Below are 15,021 nucleotides of genomic sequence, written 5' to 3' on the forward strand. Positions count from 1 at the left end.
TAAAGACAGAGGGAAAATACATGCCAGCGCTAAATGACATGACATCGTTTGAGGGCACAGAGAGATTGTTTGGCTTTCCAACGGGGCGAGTTTGACTGACAAGTACAAAAGATTAATACATGAGGAGCCTGTATTTAATTAGCGGTGCACCTACACACCAGCACACTGTGCCTATTAGAGGCACGAGATTAAATTAGCACAGGCTAGAGAGAGTGTGAGAGTGTGAGAAGAGATGAGAGTCTGTGTGTGTGTGTGTGTGAGAGAGAGAGAGAACAATATTTGTTGGGAGGGCTGTTAACCATGACATTCTCCTATCTATACTATCTGAACTGGGAATTTCTGGAAAAGCTCTTTACTGGTTTCAATCTTACCTTAAAGGGCGTTCTTTCAACGTGTCTTGGCAGGGACAGGTATCTAAGTCTCATGACCTCACCACAGGTGTGCCTCAGGGATCAGTATTAGGATCCTTGCTTTTCTCTATTTACACCACTTCCTTAGGTGATATCACTATCACTGTTATGCAGACGACACTTAACTTTACCTGTCTTTCCCACCTGATGACTCTAGTGTTTCCCACCGGATTTCTGCATGCCTTAAGGATATTTCAGCCTGGATGAAAGATCGGCACCTTCAGCTTAATCTCTCAAAAACTGAGTTTTTGGTGTTTCCAGCTAAAACAGCTATTCCCCAACAGATTAACATCCAGCTTGACTCAACTTCACTGACCCCAACTAGATCGGCACGTAACTTGGGCGTTGTAATTGATGACCGACTTAACTTCTCTGAGCATATAGCTTCTATTGCAAAATCATGTCGGTTTATGCTTTACAACATTAGAAAGATCAGACCTTATCTGACACAAGATTCCCCACAACTTCTTGTTCAGACCATGGTCATCTCTAAGCTGGACTATTGTAATTCACTATTAGCTGGCTTACCTGCTTGTGTAACAAGATCATTACAGCTGATTCAGAATGCTGGAGCACGCCTGGTCTTCAATCAGCCAAAGAGGACACATGTAACTCCTCTCCTAGTTACTCTCCATTGGCTCCCTATAGTAGCCAGAATTAAATTTAAATCTCTCACTTTGGCCTGTAGGACACTAACTGGATCTGCTCCTAGTTATTTTAATTCAATAATCAAGCCTTACATCCCCAACCGCCCACTGCGGTCTTCTGGTGAGCGTCTGTTGTGTCGACCAGTCATGAAAACTGGGTCTAATTCCAGACTCTTTTCTTCAGTGGTTCCATGTTGGTGGAATGAATTGCCCAGTGCTCTCCGTTCCTGTGGTAGTTTTGGGTCGTTTAAGAGGGGTCTAAAGACATTCCTATTCAACATATACTTAGTTGTTTAAGCGCTTATGTGTTATGGTTTGTATAATGTTGTTTTATTTTAATTGGGCTGTTAATTAATTTGACATTATTGTTTATTATTGATATTCTCCTTAATGTAGTCTTAGCATGTCATTGTTTTTATGTTATTGATTGAATGGACATTATTGTTTTATTATTGCCTTTCCCCTTTTTTCCATTGCTTTTTATTAGGCTATTGCTTGAATTGATATTATTGTGTATTATAACTATTGTCCTTATTATATTTGACCTACATTCTAATCTGTTCCCTGTTCAATTTTAAATATTATTATGTTGCTTTGTATTTATGTGTCGCTTTGGACAAAGGCGTCTGCTAAATCCATAACCATAACCATAACTAAATTTGACCTGTCGCTAAGCGCCACCCTTAGAACGCTGATGAGCCAATGACAGTTCAGCCTCAGCGGGACTCGGACATCAGCTCGGACAACTCCATAGGAAACAACAGGGAGGAGGCATAACATGACAAATTAATGGTTATTTATGGAGTTTATTAACTAAAAAAAACCCCGACGGATAACCATTGTCAAACGTTTTGCATGGGGGACATGTAATACTGATAGCCGGTACCCCGAGAGGCTAGAAAACGGGGTATATTTCCATCAACAGTAGCCTACAGGACGTCTCTCGCGTTTGCAACAGCTCGACGTAATGTAGGCTACTAAGCCAACAACGTGGGCACAGGTGCGACAATAGCAGTAGAATTGCTGACAGAGTGTCAAAGATTGAGAAAGTGAGTCCTTTTCCAATAATAGTGAGTATTATTTTGCCTAATTAGTATACATCTTATTTTATTTTTTTTACCATTATTTTTTATTATTATTATTTAAATCTGTACAATTATACCACATGTGTAAGCTTTGGCAACACAATGTTTTTTTGTCATGCCAATAAAGCTAATTTGAATTTGAATTTGAGAGAGCGAGACAGAAAACGGAAGACTGCTCAAGAGAAAGAGACTAAATAGGGGGATAAAGACTAAGAGAGAAAGAGAGAGAGGAACTTGAGAAGGAGAGGAACCTGATAACAGGAGCAGAGAGAAAGAAGACTAGATAGATGGATAGAATAAAACGGAAGAGAGAGAGAGAGAGAGAGCGAGCTCCTTTATCAGTGAGGTGAGGAGTAAGGTGGCGCTGATGTAGGGTCTTATTGAATTATTTACATGAGCGTGGAAGGTGAGGGTGGAAAGCCTGCCAGGATTCTCACTTACTTCCTAGCTTTGTCTCATCCCTGTCTGGCGCTCATCTCTTTAGCGGAGCGTTTATAAATCAAACAGTCAAAGAGCCCCCCGCTCCCCCTTAACGCTGTCTCATGCTGCCCTGGCTTATTGCTTTGTCTCTTACTCTCTCTCTCTCCTTCTCTCTCTCTCTCTCTCCTCTCTATCTATCTCTCTCTCCTCTCTCTCTCTCTCTCTCTCTCCTCCCTCTCTCTCTCTCTCTCTCCCTCTCTCTCTCTCTGTCTTTTCTTCTTCTCTCGTGTGTGTTATCCAGGTCACGGCTTGTTTGGCATCTTCGAGATGCTGTCGTCGTGGCGGCGGACGCGCGAGGACCAGCACGTGAAGGAGCGCGTGGCGGCTGTCTTCTCCGACTGCCTGCTGCCCTTCACGGCGGGCACTGCGCTCCACCTGGTGACCTTCGGCATTGGCGCCAGCCCCTTCACCAACATCGAGGCCGTGCGGCTCTTCTGCCGCAACGCGTGCCTCTCCGTGCTCTTCAACTACCTCTACATCCTCACCTTCTTCGGCTCCAACCTGGTGTTCGCCGGATACCTGGAGAACAACTACCGCCACAGCCTCTTCTGCCGACGCGTGCCAAAGCCCGAGATCCTGCAGCAGAAGCCGGCCTGGTACCGCTTCCTCATGTACACCCAGTACAACGAGGGCCCGGCCTCCGAGCCGGACCTGCAGGCCTACGAGAGCCACCTGCTGGTGGCCTTCATGAAGCGCTACTACTGCGACTGGATCACCAACACGTACGTCAAGCCTTTCGTGGTGCTCTTCTACCTGGTGTACGTGTCGTTCGCGCTCATGGGCTACCTGCAGGTGAGCGAGGGCTCGGACCTGAGCAACATGGTGGCCACGGAGACGGGCACCATCGCGTACATGCGCGCCCAGCAACGCTACTTCAGCAGCTACAGCCCCGTCATCGGCTTCTACATCTACGAGTCCATCGAGTACTGGAACGCCAGCGTGCAGGAAGACCTGCTGGAGTACACGCGCGGCTTCGAGCGCATCTCGTGGTTCGAGAGCTACCTGAAGTACCTGCGCGGGCTCAACGTGAGCTCGAGTCTTCCACGGGGCGACTTCACCGAGCGCCTGCGCTCGGGCTTCCTGCGGCAGCCGCGCTACGTGCACTTCGCCGACGACATCATCTTCGCGCGCCGCAGCGTCGACGGAACAAGTGGCGACATCGCCGCCGAGGTGGTGGCCTCACGGATGTTCCTGGTGGCCAAGACGACGGAGAACAAGCGCGAGGAGATGGCCGTCCTGCTGGACACGCTCCGCAAGCTCTCGCTCACCTCGCGCATCAAGTTCATCATCTTCAACCCGTCGTTCGTGTACATGGACCGCTACGCGTCATCGGTCGGCGCGCCGCTCAAGAACTCCTGCATCGCTGCCCTCTTCCTCCTCTTCTTCTCGACCTTCCTGGCGGCCGACCCGCTGGTCAACGGCTGGCTGGCCGTGACGGTGGCCTCGGTGGAGTTCGGCGTGGTGGGCTTCATGACGCTGTGGCACGTGGAGCTGGACTGCGTCTCCGTGCTCTGCCTCATCTACGGGGTCAACTACGCGGTGGACTCCAGTGCGCCGCTGCTCTCGGCCTTCGTGCTGGGCCGCGAGCGCTCGCGCACGCACTGGGTCAAGCTGGCGCTCGAGCACCACGGCGTGCCAGCGCTGCAGAGCTACCTGTGCTATGCCGCCGCCCTGCTGCCGGTGGCCGCCGTGCCCTCCAACCTGACCCGCACGCTCTTCCGCTGCCTCTTCCTGACCGTGCTCATCGTGGCCTTCCACTGCCTGGCCATCCTGCCCGTGCTGCTGACCTTCCTCCCACCGTCCAAGCGCAAGAAGAAGCGCGACAGGAAGAGGTGTGGCGGCGGCGATTCGGGCGGCCGCGAGGAGATCGAGTGTGTGGAGATAGAGGACAGCACGCGCGTTGTCGACCAGATCACCACCGTCTGACGGCGCACGCTTGGGCAAAAATCGCTAACCCGCTAACCCCGTCAACTGTTTGACCGACACAACTGGACAGACAGAGGAACGGAAAGCTGATGCCTTTCCAGTGGAAGTTGACCCACAAGAGGGCTTGTTTGAGTCTATGAGTACGTCACTAAGTGTGGCAGTGTGTCAAGTCAAGGCTGTGGCCCAGAGGGCTCGGTCTTTTATAAAAGTGTTCCAATCCCAATTGCTGTTTTCCAGTGAGGTTCCGTTGCTGTGTCATAGCCCCTTTCTCTAGGCCTCTCTCTCTCTCTGCGTGGAAGTTAGGCCCGGTTGTCATGGAGACGATCCTCTGTAGGCGACAGCACAGCGCAGCGTAGCAGAAGACCCATCGCTGCCTCCCTCTGTGCTTCTGGACCAGTGGAGGCGATTATCCAACAGCTGCAGATAATGAGAGCTCTGTGGCTGGCGTGCACTAATGTAGGAGAGAGAGACGGAGCGCCAGGGGGTCTTCAAACGTCTTTCTCTCCATGCAGATGTAGGATGCACTTGCTAGACGTAGAGCAATGTTACTGTGATGACCACAGTGAGTTGTGGTGTTGGAGGAGTCAGCCAGTCCCTTTAGTTTTTATTGATGAACTGACTCCTGCTTCCTGTCAGACGCTTGTCTCCCTCTCTCTCCTCCTCTCTCTCTATCTCTCCTCCTCTCTATTTCTCTCTTCCTCTCTCCTCCTCCTCTCTTTATCTCTCCCCCTTTCTCCATCTCTCCTCCTTCTCTCTCCATCTCTCTCCTTCTCTCTCTATCTCTCTCCTCCTCTCTCTCCTTCTCTCTCCTCTCTCTCCATCTCTCTCTCTATCTCTCACCTCCTCTCTCTCCATCTCTCTCCTCTACCTCTCTCTCCTCCTCTCTCTCCATCTCTTTCCTCTACCTCTCTCTACATCTCTCCTCCTCTATCTCTCTCTCCTCCTCTCTCTCCATCTCTCTCCTCTACCTCTCTCTCCTCCTCTCTCTCCATCTCTTTCCTCTACCTCTCTCTACATCTCTCTCCTCCTCTCTCTCCTTCTCTCTCCTCCTCTCTCTCCATCTCTTTCCTCTACCTCTCTCTACATCTCTCTCCTCCTCTCTCTCCATCTCTCTCCATCTCTTTCCTCCTCTCTCTTCCCTCTCTCCTTTTCTCTTCTGAGTTGGCTGTCTTTGCTTTTCCCCTTTATGTTAGCTTGCTGTTTTCTTTTAAGACTGAATATGACAGGGAGAATGAATGTGTGTGTTAGAAAGAGAGAAAGTGTGAGAGAGGGAGGGTGTGTGTGTGTGTGTGTGCATGTGTGTGAAAAGAGGGTGCTGCCTTGTGGAATCGTGAGTTCAGGGCGCAGTGCGGTGCTTCCATGGTAACACACATACACTAGAAATAGTGCCAGTCGCAGTTTTTTTTGTTTGTTTCTTTGCTATGCGGAGTATTTCTAATGCCCAGCCTCTTGACCAATCCCAGCGCTGTGAGTGACAGGCGGCGGCGCTGTGCGGCGTCCATCTGATCTGTTTTTGTTTTCCTCTCTGGCTGCAGGAGAGCCCAGCCATGTGCCTCATACATATGGATGTGTGAAGAGTGGAGAAGAGAGGAGAGGAGGAGAGAGGAGGGGAGGGGAGGAGGAGGAGAGAGAGAGGGGGGGGGGGGAGGAGGAGGAGAGGGGAGGGGAGGGGAGGAGAGAGAGGGGGGGGGGAGGAGGAGAAGAGGGGAGGGGAGGGGAGGAGGAGGAGAGAGGAGGGGAGGGGAGGAAGACAGACAAGAGAGTGCAGCAGGGAAGAGGAAAGAGAGAAAAGAAAAGATCAGAGAAAGAGAGAGAGAGAAAAAAGACAATGACAGAAGAGAGATGACAGAGCAGGACAAGAGCGCCGAGGGCTTAGAGGGAGGATGTTAAGACCTACACACACACACACACACACACACACACACACACACACACACACACACACACACTTGGGGAAAAAAGATGTGGGGAGAGGTGGCCCACGTGGCTGCAGAGTCAGTACCACATATGAACCCAAGTGTCCATGGGGACGCACGTTAGAACCTGACCCGCTTTATAACCTGACCCGCGTTATAACCTGACCTGGGTTAAAACCTGACCCGCATTAGAACCTGACCTGGGTTAGAACCTGACCCGCTTTAGAACCTGACCTGGGTTAGAACTAGACCCGCATTAGAACCTGACCTGGGTTAGAACTTGACCCGCTTTAGAACCTGACCTGGGTTAGAACCTGACCTGCGGTCAATACCCATTCCACCCCACCTCTCTCTTAACCTGACCCTCGCCAGATGAATCTCGTTCTGCTTAGCTCCACTCACATCCATCTGGGATCGGTTCCATTGAGAGTGATTTCTGCAACCGACTTTATGGTTCAGCCAATCAGGACGCAGGGCGGGAGTTTCATAGATGTGACGTAGTGGAGAAGCGACCGTGAGACTGTTATCAGCGTCACGGGTTGGCTTCGATGTGAGTGGTTGAAGTAGCACGTCAATAGATGACGGACAAGTGGCTTATCCAATCTTATGCAAGGATTTTTTGATTAGGCCCAGCCTTCTGAAACACCATTCCAATGGATCGGTTCCAGATGGATGAGTGAAGCTAGGCGGAGCGAAATTCATCTGGCGAGGGTCAGGTTACCTCTCTCTCCCTCTCCTACCTGCTTCCTGTCACTTCTTACTGTCCTATCTAAAATAAAGACAAAAAGACCAATACATATTTTCCAAAAGAGAGAGAGGAGGATGAGAGGAAGCTTTGCCCTGCTGCTCTGGCACATTGGCCTTGGACAGGTCAACCCTCTTTATTGCATTATCTCTCTCTCTCTCTCTCTCTTCTGTCTCGTGAGGACACATGCACCTCTCTCTCTCTATTTCTCTCTGTTTACACACGCACAATCTGGAAAAGCAAAACAGGGAGAGCAGGGAGAAACACCAACAGCAGAAATGCATAAATACACAGATGGTGGTCTGCCAGTGCTAGACTCAGTTCCAGGCCAATTATGTCACACACACACACACACACACACACACACACACACACACACACACACAGCAAACACATTTGGCTTAACAGCGATCGAAGACCCATATAATAGGTTGATTTTCTGCAAAGTCAGCAAGTGCGCTCAAGGTATCCATGGTGATACACTGAAACACCATGGTGATGGGTCCTTCTGGGACTTGGGGATGCAACATCTCGCCTCAGAATATCAGCTGCTACGCTCATTTCTCTCTCCCTCTCTCCCTCTCTCTCTCCATCTCTCTCTCTTCCACTCTCTCTCTCCATCCCCTCTCAGTGTCTCTCCCCCTCCCTCCCTCCCTCCCTCTCCATCTCTCTCTCTCCATCCCCTCTCACAGTGTCTCCCTTTCTCATCTCTTTCTCTGCCCCCCTCTTTCTCATCCCTCTCTTCGCCCCTCTCTCTCTCTCCACCCCTCTCTCTCTCAGTGTCTATTTCTCTCTCCTCTGCACCACTTGCAAGGCTCTCAACACTGCATACAAATTGCTTTCCCATAATTCCCCAGGACTCCAAGGCTTCAAGTGTCCACAACACGACACGTGCCTGGGGCTGTGTCTAGCCAACTGACCGCGGTCTTATTCTGGCATTTTCCGGGAGATAAGAACAAACAAGGGACAAGACAAGCCACTGATCAGGACAACAGAGACATGGAGAAGCAGACAGCACGTTGTGTCCGAAGGCACCTACTGTGGGCTGAAGTATTACTCTGGACATATAACATTTTAACCTGAATGTACAATTTCATGTTTTACATGCAAGCATCAGAGCATCGTCACGCTGCACCTCTGTAGACTGTGCGACCCGTCCAGTCTAAAGTATCAGCCATCCCTGGAGGCTGAGCTTTAAAGCTTTGACCCTTTAAAGATTGTCACAGACCTCTGTCGTGCGCTCTGGTATTGATTCTCATTTTATAAATGAGCCTGAGCATCCCCCTCAGCCTCTGAAAAGCTGCCACAATATACAATTCGTCTGCCACCACCTGCCTCGCACTGTTAGCCACCAATTTGCTGAGCCCATTGTCACTTCGACTAATACCTGTGCATTCTCTCAAACACACACACACACACACACACACATGGAACCTCACATATCATCTGCTGAGTACAGATCCCCTTAATGATGTCAGCAAAAGCATACACACACAAACACGCACACACATACCTGGACACACATACACACACACAAACACACATACACACACATATACCTGGGCAAACATACACAATACACTTATTATTACAGACATTAAAAAAATAATGTTATACAACAGAAAGATTGTCTAGTTTTGCAATTGATTTCACTTTTTTTCAGAACAATAAAAATATGTGAACAGCTCTCCATGTGCCCCTAGCTTTATTACTTTCTGCCACATTTCTCACTTGGGTCAAAGGGATTTCTTAGCAATGCTCACTCTGTCATCATGTTAGCGTTTGATTATGAACTACTAGCCACAAAAGTCCTTGCTAATAATAATAGCATGGTTGCTTACATAGCTTCACAGTGCCATCTTGTGGTTGCCCTGTGTAGTGCAGAAGATATTGTTTACACTGAAACTGCTTGTGGCCTGCTGCAGCATAGTCTGATAGGACACAAGAGAGCAACTTGAATACTCTAATATAAGGTGAACAGTGAGCACAGATACTAATAAGAGATAGTTACATGTATTGCATGGATTATTGCAAGATGTCCAAATGAAATGGATTAGCAAAAAGTCAACACACATCTTCAGTAGGTTGGTCTAATTGTATTCCCCCACCATGTCAAATCCAGCACCCTACAGAGTGTGTTTGGTATAGCCCCTTATCATTACAGTCAGAATAGAAGGGGTCGTTATGGAAACAGAACGCTAATATCCATGTGGAAGTTGAAAGAGGGATGCTCGAATGTGTGGGTGGGTGTCTGCTAGAAAGCACAAAAGGAACCTTTCAACCATAGTGGAGAACAGTATAGTGGTTAAAAAGATATCCCTATGGGTGGAGGAAGTTATATATCTAGTGAAGGTAAAAGACTAACACCTTCAGGTTGGTATCATCAGCAAGCTATACAACTAATAGTCAACTGTAACCCAATACAGCCTGTTTGACTGGGCCTCTATGCACAGAAATCCCCTCATACATCAATGATTGTGTTACACGACACACGTTATTGTCCGTGTGTGCTTTTGAACAAGAGGCTGTTACCAGAGGGAGGTGAGTCACTGGCCTGGTGCAGGTGGGGAACATGGACTTGTTCTTAAAATCCCCATGAGAATGAGAATGTGCTGTAGACATAATCTTAGAGGAGACAAAAATAGAGAGTGACAGAGAGTTTGTCAGAGAGGAGAGTAGGGCCTAGTGTTGCGTGGGAAGGAACAGACAAATCTAGTGTATCTAGCATGTTTGTTCAGGTCTTTTGCAAGTGCACGATATGGGCTTAGGGTATGATCCTGCATGACTGCTCATCAGCAGTGTGCAAAGGGCTGAACGGCTCCTTGCACAGAGAGGTAAAAGCATGATCAGAGCTCAGCGTAGCGGACATCCCTTACAGACACAACAGCGGAACATGTTTCACACATTCTGAAAATCTGGTTCTCTAGGTATTTGAGAAATTAAGAGGGAAAGAAAGAGAGAGAGAGAGAGAGCGAGAGAGATAAGTTAAATCTAGTCCACTTACTCTGGGGTGGCCCTTGACAGATCCATTCAGGACCACCAAATAATAGTATACTGTGGGTGGCAGTCTATCTTTTGAATGTCCTTTAAATGTAGAGAAATGCTAGATAAACTGTTCAACAATAAACACTGTGTATTAAAGATGAAAACTTAGCTTCAGGTTCTGGTCATCTGAATATGTACAGTATTCATCTAATATGAGCACACAAAAATAAAATGATTTATGGTTGCAGGACAGAAGCAACATGTGCCACAAAACCTGTCAGATTACAGGCCTATTATGTCTTCTCCACAGTTCTCCACAGCTTTTGCATAAAGGACCAAATTACGTGTGATGAACGTAATGATGTAATTGATTGCCTGCTCACGTGGGTAGGAACGTGTATTGATTGAGCGATGAGAGACACCTGTAGAGGAAAAAGTTTCAAAACAATACACAGTGCTTGGTGGGGAAAAGAAAGCAGAGGGCAGATGACTGAAGATGGGGAGAGGTGAGGTGTTAGCGTGGACATAGTTAGCTGCTATATGGACAGGACATCTGAAGTGATGCTATTGACCTAAATCGGAAGGCAAGAATCAACGTGGGACACTATATTTTTTGTGACTCTCTGCCGGACAAGGGAAATGGCGGTTGTTTTAACCGTGTTTCATGAATTGTGTGTGTGTGTGTGTGTGTGTGTGTAGTGTGTGTGTGTGTTTTGGGAGGGGAGGGACAACTACTATGATTGAGTAGGCTAGGCTATTGGAAATCGCTGGTGGTTCTTTGGGGATGTTTTTAGGATGTGTTGATTATTTAAGTCATGAATTTAATGATTGCTGTGATACACTTGGAATGCCTTATTATTACGTAGTTCAGCTCCTAGCATTTCTATGTTTGTTTATCCCCTGTTGGGCCTTGAGGTGTGTGCAATAATTGGCCTATGGTGTGTGTGCAATGATTGGCCTATGGTGTGTGTGTGTGCAATAATTAGCCTATGGTTTCTGATTTGTAGTGGTAAGTGGCTTAGTGCAATATATCTGATAACAGACTCGGACTCCTGCTGACTGGCTTCAATCTAGTATTTTTATAAATGAATTATCATTAATAAACAGATTTACTTATACTAAATTCTGCCTGTGCTGGTTTTGTGTGGACAACTGGACCATACCGGTAAAAAAAGGTGGTGGCAGCTTATTGATAACCAGCTGTTACATTACACTGGTGGCAGCGGTGGGATCTGTTTAAAAATGTCGTCCCCTGATTCCATACAAAATCCGCCTGATATGCCAGACCCGCTACCTGAGCCGGGAACACAACCACCTGTACCTGCATTACAGAGGCCAATTTTTATGCCAGAAACTTTTACGGGAATGGGGAGGAATTGGTCTGACTGGTCAGAACAGTTTGAATTGGCAGCAGAAGTTAATCGGTGGGGCAGGGAATTAAAATTAAAATGTATGTCTTTGTTATTTTCAGGTCGAGCTAGGGATATATATGCAGGATTGAGTCCAGTTGATAAAAGCACTTATGAAAAGTTAAAAGTGGCAATGGGAAATATTTGGAGCCAAGTGGGGAGGAGTGGCACAGAGTGAGCTTCACCTCTAGAAAAAGACTACCAACTGAAACCGCTAGGGAATTTGGAAATGCGTTGCGACGACTAGTGTCTAAAGCATACTCATCTATAGACCCATTGACCAGAGACCTGCTGGCACGTGACCATTTTATGGCTAATGTGGGGAATTGCGGATCCAGCTGAGAAGTGCTAAACCACCCACTCTAGAGGAGGCAATTAATATTGCAACAGAATTAGAGCTTGTGCGTGATTTGGAACGGACATAAATTAAAGCTGAATCTAAAGTAATGGGGGTGAGTGGTAGACCTGTTACAGAGGAATCACAGATGGGTGTCTTATTGGGAGTTGTGGAGGGTTTGAGGCAAGAAATGAAAGTTCTACAAGCCAGTGTATCTGAAATTAAAAACTCTCAGACAAACTTGAGACAAACTCCTAGTCAGTGGAATCATCCACCATTACGATCTGGCCAAAACCCCTCTCGAGTAGACCCTATTCAAAATCAAAATTGTGTAGAGAACATATAGGCATGGCTGAGAGTCAGCAAACTCATGTGGGGTGGTCTACAGAGTCGTTGGTGCGGGCCCTTGGTCTACACGATAGAGGTTTAAGTGAATCTGATATGCAGGGTATCCGTAACCTTTTATCAGTTCATTTGTCTGTTTTCAGTAGAGATGACTGATTTGGGAAGGACCCATCTAATCCTTCACCAAATTGACACTGGACAAGCCCCTCCCATTAAAATGGCTCCCCGCCGTGTGCCGTTGCATCGACAGCAGGAAGTCACTGAGCACATTAGAGACATGCAAGTCTCATATAACAAATCTGAAAGTTAAACCATCCAAATGCAATCTCTTTTCTACTGAAGTACAGTACTTGGGCCATGTTATTTCAGCTGAAGGTGTAATGGCCGACCCTGCTAAATTAGAAGCGGTACGTTCATGGCCAGAACCCACAAACCAGACCGAGGTGAGGAGTTTTTTGGGTTTAGCCTCATATTATCGCCGTTTTGTTAAACACTTTGCAGAGATTGCTCGGCCCTTACGTTCACTGACAGAAAAAGGAAGGAGGTTCAAGTGGGATGATGCGTTCATTGCTCTGAAGACCCATCTGATATCCGCTCCCATTCTGGCCTACCCGGACCCTCAAAAGACCTTTATTCTTGACACTGATGCGAGTGATTGTGGGATAGGGGCGGTTTTGTCCCAAGAGGATAATGGGTTTGAAAGAGTTATTGCATATGCTAGTTGTACATTGACAAAAACAGAACATAAATATGCAACAACTAAAAGAGAACTACTTGCGATGGTAACATTTACAACGTTTTTTAAACATTACTTACTTGGGAGAGAGATTGTTTTAAGAACTGATCATAATTCCCTTCGCTGGCTACACAATTTCCAGGGGCTCGAGGGCCAATTGGCTCGCTGGCTTGAACAACTGGCCAGTTTTCAGTATTGTATTGTGCACCGGCCGGGTAAACAGCATGGAAATGCCAAAGCGTTATCTCGAATGCCCACCTTGGTGACTAGTATGGTCAAGCAGACACCTGATCAGTCGGTAAGCCAACCAGTAACTGCTACCTCGGTTTGGACACTACAAGAAATGCATCAACAGTGCCCTCTGCAGGGGGACTCTGGGGAGGTGGGGGCTGGATCTTCATATCAAATTGGAACTGTGGGGGTATTAAGGGATGTAGATGTAAGTGGGGCGGAGCTTCAGAAGGCTCAACAAAATGACCCAGATATTATGCTTACAATTCAACTTAAAACCTCAATGGGGGGAGCGGGGACTGAGACCGATTGCCCAGCAGAACTGAGAGAGTTTTCAGGGATGTGGAGAGAGCTCACAGTACGGGAAGGGATGTTGGTGCGGATACCAGTGGTTCAGGGGGTATGAGGCCTAGGGTTCAAGTGGTTCTTTCTGAAGTCATGGTACCCTATGTCCTTTCTCAGTTACATAATGAAGTGACGGCAGGCCATCTAGGGGTACAGAAATTTAGAGGCAAGGTAAAGGATCTTTTTTACTAGTCAGGGTGGTCTGGGGATGTGAAGAGATGGTGCTTGGAATGCAGGGAATGTGCTTCACGCAAAAGTGCAGGCCAAGCACCCTGTGCGCCCTTACAACCTTCTATCACATCACGCCCACACGAGCGTGTGGCATTAGACATCAGGCGAAGGCCTCCGACAACCAAAAGAGGAACTTTGACGGTTAAGGTTAACTTCCAGTATTATTCTGTGGGGGAGTGGGTCTGGTTAAGGGATAAAACAAGACGACGGGGCGTGTGCCCAAAGTTACAGCGGAAGTTCTGTGGACCTTATGAAATTCTGGAGCATATTTCAGAAGTGTTGTATAGAATACAGCGGGAGGGGGGTGGCGCAGAGATGACTGTTCACTTTATCAACTTCCAGCTCCTCACTACTAGGACCCATCAAAGGGCCAGTTAAACTGATTGCACCTGTATCAACTGCTTTCTGCTTAACTAGGCCAACTCTCTGTCTCTCCATTCTACAAGGATATAAGGCACATTCCATCCAACTTTGTATCCATTCATCCTCTTCAAACCATTCACTCATCCACCCATTAAACTATCCATCAACATCCATTAAACAATCTGCCTATCAACATCCATTCAACTCTCTGTCTATCAACATCCATTACACTATCTACATTCAACTTTTAAACTGTATATTTTGTCTCAGGCTTTAAGCATACAATCTGGCTCTCTTAAGACTACTATTTCCTCTGCCCACAACTGTTTAAAAAAAAATGTCCTCACTACAATAATTCACTATTAAATAATTTAACTATTTAAACTACTCAACTATTTAACTGTTCAGCCATTTAAACTGTCAGTTGTTATCAACTATGACTCCTGCCAACTGTTTCCAAATAAAAGTTTGTTTGGCATTTTATGTTAATATACAGTATGTTTATATTTTCATGCACTGGTAATTTCCTCGAAATTACATTTTCTAGTTATGAATGTTAATTAGCCTGTTGCTAGCTGTGCTATTATACATAGGCCTAGGTCAACTAGTTTTAAGTCGACCTGAATTTGCGGTCTATATCGTGTTGGGGGGGGGGGGTGGTTGCCCAGGAACTGATCTCACATGTATTCAATGAAACATTCCTCAGGGCAGAGGGAGAGTTGACATACACAAAATGGAGTTTTTGTCATAGGTGTGAAATCATAGGGGCCTGAATCTCTGCTCAGCTGGCACCAATGGCTGCCTTTTCAGCGCTTGCTTGCCTAAAGGGC

General features: G+C 47.2%; 1 protein-coding gene across 1 annotated transcript in view; it reads left to right on the plus strand.

The window, feature by feature from the left end:
- ptchd1 (patched domain containing 1) overlaps window positions 1-5,258 on the plus strand; it is a 20,250-nt gene extending 14,992 nt beyond the window's left edge. The window contains 1 exon segment of the mRNA XM_042066949.1: window positions 2,864-5,258. Within this exon segment, the coding sequence (XP_041922883.1) occupies window positions 2,864-4,548 (1,685 nt within the window). The 3' untranslated portion in view covers window positions 4,549-5,258.
- Window positions 5,259-15,021: the final 9,763 nt, after the last annotated feature.

The sequence above is a fragment of the Alosa sapidissima genome, chromosome 17 (genome assembly GCF_018492685.1).
Source record: "Alosa sapidissima isolate fAloSap1 chromosome 17, fAloSap1.pri, whole genome shotgun sequence".
In the NCBI taxonomy this organism is placed as follows: domain Eukaryota; kingdom Metazoa; phylum Chordata; class Actinopteri; order Clupeiformes; family Clupeidae; genus Alosa; species Alosa sapidissima.